The 7,956-nt window shown below is 30.3% G+C and overlaps 2 protein-coding genes across 2 annotated transcripts in view; one reads left to right on the top strand and one right to left on the bottom strand.

Moving 5' to 3' along the window:
- Positions 1-2,153, bottom strand: part of LOC111633263 (condensin complex subunit 2-like) — a 78,688-nt gene extending 76,535 nt beyond the window's left edge. The window contains exon 1 of the mRNA XM_023377801.1: positions 2,002-2,153. The gene's annotated coding sequence lies outside the window, so the exon portion shown is untranslated. The remainder of the gene's footprint in view (positions 1-2,001) is intronic.
- Positions 2,154-2,330: 177 nt separating this feature from the next.
- On the top strand, positions 2,331-7,093 carry LOC111633260. The gene is made up of 2 exons (XM_023377798.1): positions 2,331-2,447; positions 6,683-7,093. The coding sequence occupies exons 1-2, from the start codon at positions 2,409-2,411 to the stop codon at positions 7,091-7,093; spliced, it is 450 nt and encodes a 149-aa protein (XP_023233566.1). The 5' UTR covers positions 2,331-2,408.
- Positions 7,094-7,956: the final 863 nt, after the last annotated feature.

The raw sequence follows: 7,956 nt of genomic DNA, 5'->3' as shown, positions 1-7,956 counted from the left end.
AGTGATCTTAATTAATAAAGAATTATTCGTATCATATAATCTGGCAAGTTAAGTCATTTATAATGCATCATGGCTTCTAAAAAAACAGAAAGGTGATTTCAATTGAAACAAAGCAAGAAATCATCAGGAGTGAAAGTTGACAAAAACTTTCTTGTTGAATGGGGAGAGGTTCAGGAGTTTACCAACACTCATTATCAAAACAGAGCTGAGGCCAACAGGATCAATGATCTCTACGATGACACCTTGTCCGTCATTTCCGACAGGTGTTAAATAAAGAAGAGAAACAGACCACCTTGGTCATGTTTTTCAAGAAGCCAGCGGGCAAAAAACAAAGGATGGAACAAGAGAAGTTGACCCTGCAAGTTCCGGTAGCCTCTCCTGAATCTGACTCCGATTAAATAACAATAAAAAAAGACCCGCTGCAATGTGTAAAAAGTCTGTATCTGTATGAATGTGCAAAGAAAGTGTTCTTCCACCTCCTCCTCACAACATCTGACTACTTGGCATAATTGGTGTCTGCTCCATTTTCATTTTTTATGGTACAGTACGGTTATTTTATGCTGCGGAACGAATTATATGTTTTAACACGTATTTCTATTGGAAAATGCGTTTCGTATAACGGACGTTTCACTTAACGGACGTGCACCTGGAACGGATTAAGTACGTTGTACGAGGCACCACTGTATATATATTATTGTTATATAATATCAGTTCAAATTTTAAAATGAAATGGTTACTCACATAAAACATGTATATTTATAAATTTAGATGGCAAATCTATAAATTATTTATTTAGGATTATAAGCATATAATCTGAATTTTGATCATTTATTTATTCTGTTTTTTGCAGTTAATTTTGAAAAATAAATCTTTATCAAATCTTAAGTTAGTGAGTTTTGTTTATAGGATGTTACAGCATTACTGGACACATGACAAATGCAACATTTATCAAACTGTGGTTTGTGGACTTTCCAGAGTATGAAAGGTTCTTGGGAAATACATCGGAGATGTTATGCAGCTGATATTTCTAGGTAGTCAAGTGACCGAGTGACACAGAAGATGGGTCACATGACACATTTTGTATATGTCTGCTAATTTCCCTATAATTGTGTAAATATTTCTTAATTGTTAGATAAATAATAATTGATATACTGTACAATTATATTAAATACTCACTCAGTACTTCAAAACTTTAATAAATGATAAAATAAATGTAATTACTTTTATTAATAAGAACTAAACAGTTTTAAAAATTTGGTTAATTGTTTAAACCAAGGAAATAAGGCTTGCGAAGGAAATAAGGCATCTGCGGAGGATGGATAGGGTGCTTATTGTACCTGTCGTTCTCTCTGGTATAGGTGTCATACTACACAAAAACCTGGGAACATTACAATTGACTAGAAACACATACATCACACTACAGTAGGCCAATATGACATATATTGGCCTACTGTACAATATAACAATATGACATATATTGAATACATGTCATATTGTTAGGAAATTCCTGAATACAGACGCACACTTTTTAAATTTTATTTTGATTACTATGCCTTGACTGGTCTGGCATAGTACACAGCTACCAGTGTCAACCGAGTAAAATTCACAAAACCCAAAATAATAATAATAGTAAGCGCAGAGCAGCCCAAATGGTTAGGAGTTGAAAGTTGGTACACAGGGTACGTCATGAGAACGTACACTAAGAAGGGATTTTTGGAAATTCCCCTCAAAGAGAGAGGGTTAATTAAACAACAGTCGCGACCGCCGACATGACGGTAAACGTAGGTGAAATTTTAACGTCTAACAAGTGATAAATGAATATAAATAACATTTAATGAATGAATACAAAAAATGAAATGTAAGAATGACACCACGATTAAACCAAATTTATTTGGTTAAAATCATTAAATTTTTCATATTTTAAGATAATTTCTGTTATTAAAAATATATACAATTCCTAAGCCTAACAGGCTTATATTATAAATAGCAAATAAAACTCACAGACACGTCAATCGACTGTTTAACTTATCCCAAATCGATTAAATTAGCTGTCACATAGAATAAAGTACTTAAATCGAACGCATTAAACTTTAATTTACAAATATTAAATATCGTACGTTCGATTTTGGCGGCTGTCTGTTGTTTTCTTTTAATTCGGCTATCGAACGCTAGGGGATTCAAATCAATTTTTCTAATATAAAAACTGTGAAAAGTTTTTTCTTATCGTTTAAATTTCGTTTATAATTATTATATTTATTTATAAACATTATAAATAAGATTTTTTGAATAAACGTCTAAATAAACTTATTAAAATATTACGCAATATTTTCGTATGTGAATGTGAAATAGCGCGTGGTTTAAAATGATTTTTCGATGCGATTAGATTGGTATAAATTGTATAATTTCAAATGGATAATTCAAAAAGTTCACATTTAGCAGGGAGAAAAGTAAGATGCTTAAATAATATTTCAAATTTTAAATGGACAAAAACATTATTTTAGAATAAATAATGATTAAACAATTATTCAAGTTTAATTGTAACTTGAACTGAACATTAATCATTTATTTATTTACATGTGTATATCTGTACTAAGTAGCTTCTACCTATTTTACATGTTATGGGTTATGTAGAGGTATATCAAATTGTTCATGTGCATCATCTCCAGAAATTCCTATTATATTTTCTATATAGTATGCCTGTATCGTTTAATCTTTCTTTTCCCCAGCTACAACTGAAATTTGTTGTGTTTTGATACTACTAAAATTTAATTTTTTTATTGAAACCATTAATTTCACATAGAGAAATGGTACAGGTTTTTATTAAATTATATAAATTACAAGGGTGGTTTTTTTTTCAACCTCCTATGGTCCATAAAACAAAGACAAGTGTAAATAACAAAATGAATTTATTACCATAAGTTAGGTACAAACATGGTTACTTTTTGACATTATCACTGTGATGATTGAGGCATTTATCTATCTGTGGACGAGCTTTGAAATCTCTTCGCTGAATGTTGCCACCAGTGACTTGAGATGGTCCTTAACACTGTTTCGAAGGTCGTCATTAGTCTCAAACCTCTGCCCTCCTAGCCGTGTTTTCAGTTCAGGAAATAGGTAGAAGTCTCTCGGCACTAAATCGGGCCGTACGCTGGGTGTTTAAAAAGTTCCAAGTTAGGTGGAAGTCTGAAAGGTGAAGACTGTCACCTCTTTCCTGAAATGAAAACATGGCTAGGAGGGCAGAGGTTCGAGACTAATGACGACCTTCAATGTTAGGACCCATCTCAAGTCACTGGCGGCAACATTCTATGAAGAAGAGATTTCAAAGCTTGTCCACAGATAGATAAATGCCCCAATCATCACGGTGATTATGTCAAAAAGTAACCATGTTTGTACCTAACTTATGGTAATAAATTAATTTTGTTATTTACACTTGTCTTTGTTTTATGGACCATAGTCTGTTTTTTTTTTTCAACCTCCTATGTACTAAATGACAGCCATAACAATAGGCATAATTATCTTTGAAAGTAAAATAATTTCATTTTTGACATGCATTTTTTTAGTTTTAAATTATTTTATACAAACATTTGGACTCGACCAATATACTTATTTGCATTGTTAAATGGATTTGTAAAGTTAAATTTATTTATCTACATTTTTTAGTTGTCAATTATGAAGATTGTTTCTCTGTTGTTTCTTCCAAGATTGTTTTTCCTAAAATTTCCAAGCTATTCTTGGATCCAAGGGAAGACTTTTCTATATGAAGTATCATCCTTGGACTTAGTTTTTTCCCTTACGTTCCTTAAGGTTTAGTCAGACACACTGTGAACATTCCATTTCTTTAAAGGTTACTTTCAACTGTTTGGTAGGAGGAACCTCATAATATATGTATTATGTATGGTATATATAATAACATAAACAGTTTAATTATTCTATGATAATGTTATGCGTGTAACGGCAATCTATAAACTAATGCTGGCTTCGTATTTACAATAAACTTTGTATAACGTAAACATTTTTAGTTATCGCCTGTGAAGGGAGGAATATTAATTTTAAATACTATTTAAAATATCATAACAGTTTATTTTGATTTTAAATTTTCAAGTTTTACAAACCATCCACTCATGGGCGTAGCCAGAGTTTTGTTATGGAGGGCCTAGTAGAGGCCAACCTGACACAAAATTGAATTACTTCAAATTATTGTTCATTAAAATGAAAATTCCATGATAATCGATGATAACTTAACGCACATGAAATATGAAACTTTCTTTAATTACAACATTGGCCTGTGAACAGCTCATATAACAGCATGCCCTTATGTGCCAGATATGCAAAGTGAAGCAGGATCTGTGTTTCAGAATCAATTTTTGGCCGACCGAGCCATTGACCTTTTTTTTTTCTTTTTTTCTTTTTAGTATTCAAAATTTTTAGCTTTACACTTTTTTCAGCTGATTTTCTGGGGGGCACCAGGTTCCCTGGGAGGGGCTGTGCCCACCAGGCCCCCCTCGCTATGCCCATGCATCCACTACTGCAAGAAGCAAGTTTTAGGGATTCAAATTTTTTGAAAGATTATGACTGGACCATTGGTCTTTTGGTTTCTTTGCTTGTAGTTTATAATCCTAGAATATTTTAGCAAAGTAGACATTTATGTTTGAAATTTTTCATACTAGAGTGTGTCTGAAATTGTTTTTTCAATTAATATTTTACAGGCTTATGAAAATATAAAGTAAGAAACAATTTAAGTTTTTGGAAATCAAAATTTTAATTATTTTTATTTAAGAGAAATTGCTGCTGATTAAGATCATGGTATATTTTGACAGTGAGACAGTTTGAAACCAGGGGCAAGAATTATAAGTACTTTTACTGTACTTCAGTACAAATATAACACTCCTTATAATAAAAATTGATTCTGAAACACAGACCCTGCTTCACTTTGCATATCTAGCATATAACGGCATGCTGTTATATGAGCTGTTCACAGGCCAAATCGATTAACTGCATTTAATAAATCCTTAATGTTGTTATTATTTTTACATTTTTCGCATAACTAATTTTATATATCCATTACATTAAAACTATGCTTTAATATAATGGTGTATAAAAATACATTCTACAATGTTTATTTAAATTTAAAGTTTAAAAGGAATTTTTAAAATTATTTATATTATCAATGTTTATATTTTTTGTTTGTGGAATTAATCAATTTGGCAAATGAGTGGCTCATATGTAATAACATATTTCACTTATAAGATACTGCACTGTGTAAATGATCAGGTTGTGTGACTTCATTTATATGGTAAAGGAAGTTTCATTTATATGTACAGAAGTAGGATAGTTATCAATTTAAGGGATTTTACCCTAAATCTAGGTGTTTTTTTACTTATATATTTCTCTAAATCTAGATTTAGGATAATATCTATTTTATTTAGAATTTACCTTAAATCTAGATGTATATACTTATACACTATACATACGAAATATTGTATAAAATTAAATTTGTATCTCTGAAATAGTGGTTGAAAAATATCTTGTTTCTTTACTTTTAAAATCAGTTTTACTTGTTGGATATACCAACAATCAGGAAGCTATGGCAACTGAAGGATTTAACAAATTACTTATCTAATGTTGTTGTTAATTAGTGCAATGGAAATGCAGATGTTGATACTCATAGTGGTTCTGAAAAGTCATCAGATATTTCATTTTCTAATGCAATGAGATCTTGTAACACTCCATACCTTTTATTTTTTGCGATTCTGATGGATTTACGTAGACAGTCTTTTCTAATTTTTTCTTTTAACGAAGTACATTCCTTTAGAATACATATTCTATAAATGGACATCGGGAAAACTTTGTTAAGCAGACATTGCTTAGGAAATTTCAGCTTCCTATCCACCTTTATTAACTTCAATGCCAATTTCCTATACTCCTTATATTTCCTGGCCAGTGTTACCATATTGCTAATAAATTGAATATCAAGCTTGTAAAAGACATTGTACACAGTTTTGTCAAGTATGGCACAAGCGGAGGCTTCAGTAGTTAAATGGAATGAAGCATCTATTCTCAAGACTGTGCAGTCCCCATCGTTGGCTTTGCAACATGAAAAAATTGAAATTTATAAGAGTAAATTAAGGGACGGCTGTATCAATGCAAGGGATGCTGATGGTTTAGCTTCAGCATGGAAGTTCTTTGTAAAAGAAAAGTTAAAACACACAAATTCTTAGTTCCTATCTGCCCTTTATAATGTGATGCTTTTTGATGTATATTTTTATGAATTTAATCTTTTAGGTTTATTTTTGTTTTTTCTTTTATATCACCTTATTTTATTATTTATATTAATATGGCTTCAATCTATTTATTATAGTTATTTTGTATATTGATTGGTTAATTTATTCTACATTTTAATTCTGAATTTGTAATGTTTGAAAGTTCCGTTTTAACACAATTTTTAAATTTGTTCGATAGCCTGTCACCTGATGATGGCCTATTCCATTAGGCTGAAAACATTTGTGATTTAATAAATATTCTCAGCATTATAAGGTGTTAAATGTTTTATTAAATATAACTATTTAATTAAAAAGTTTTTGATTCATATCTACTAGATGTAAAACTGGATTACATAATATGCTAATACATATATACACTATATATACATGATGTTTAACAAAATATTATTTAAATATTTTAGATGAGTTCAAGTCTTAAAGAAAAATTAAGACGTTTGCATAGGATGAATTCTTTATCACTTTCTCCTACTGTTCATAAAGTGCCCATAACTGAGAGTAAAAGAAATAATCCAGAGAAAACTGAAGTGATCATATCTGATAATGAAGATAATGCTGTAGCATCTGCAAATATTAAACTACCAGTGACTGAAACAATGTCAAATAAAGAAGAAACTCTTAAGTGTAACATTCCAATACCAAGCAGGAATGAAAACTTTAAAAATTCTGAAAGTGATTTGATATTGGAACTCAAACTTTTAAAAAATAGAGTTTCAAAAAAGGAAGAAATATTACGAAAATTAAATATGGTAAAAACATATCATNTTAGAATAGAAAGTATTAAATTTTTAAGTATCATATATATTTTTCTCTAATGAATCCTATGCTTCTTCATTTTAGTCTTTTATTATTTAATAATGCTATTGGATATATTATTTTAATTTTTTTTAATTAAAATTTTTGAATCACTACATAAATGATAATGTTTGATTTACAAGAGAAAGGGCTCTGTAATTCATTTTACTCATTCTGAACTTTAGCTTACTAATACGTGAATTTCTCTGTGATGTTATTTAATGCTTTCATAGAAGTACCAAAATTAATTGTTTATTATTTAATGATAAAGTGGGGACAGTGTTAATACTTTTTTTTGTTATTTTAACTACTTTCTAATAAACAATTTTAAAAGACTTCAGACACAAATTCATTAAAATTAAATTTTAAAGGAAACAATTTATTTCCAAACAGAAGAAGTATATATATATATATATATATATACAGTGGTGCCTCGTATAACGTACACCTCGAATAACGGACGCTGCGAATAACGGACTTTCTGTTTGACCGTTACGTGACTCGAGCAACGTACTTGCTGCGAACAACGGACTTTCCGTTCAGCAGTTACGTGAGACGAACAATGGACTTTCTTCGAACAAGTGCGAATGATGTTTCCACTCTTTTGCCATTGCCAATGACAATCTGCTATTTTTAGGATATATTAGTATTATTAGAATGTATTATTAGTATATCTGAAGTAGAAATGTAATGTAATATATGTTGATGATTTAAATAAACATTAAATGTAATGTAATACAGTATATGTTGACGATTCAAATAAACGAAATGTAATTGTGTAGATGCCGAGGTGGCGGGACGAAAAGAGGTTGTAAAAAACAAACGGAGCGAGAGTAGCTCGTAGAAGTGTTTAGTGATCTTAATTAATAAAGAATTATTCGTA

This window comes from Centruroides sculpturatus, unplaced genomic scaffold, assembly GCF_000671375.1.
Source record: "Centruroides sculpturatus isolate CEXI.00-Female unplaced genomic scaffold, Cexi_2.0 scaffold681, whole genome shotgun sequence".
Classification (NCBI taxonomy): Eukaryota; Metazoa; Arthropoda; class Arachnida; order Scorpiones; family Buthidae; genus Centruroides; species Centruroides sculpturatus.
Note: the sequence above shows the minus strand (reverse complement) of the source record. Positions and strands in the feature narration are given on the sequence as shown.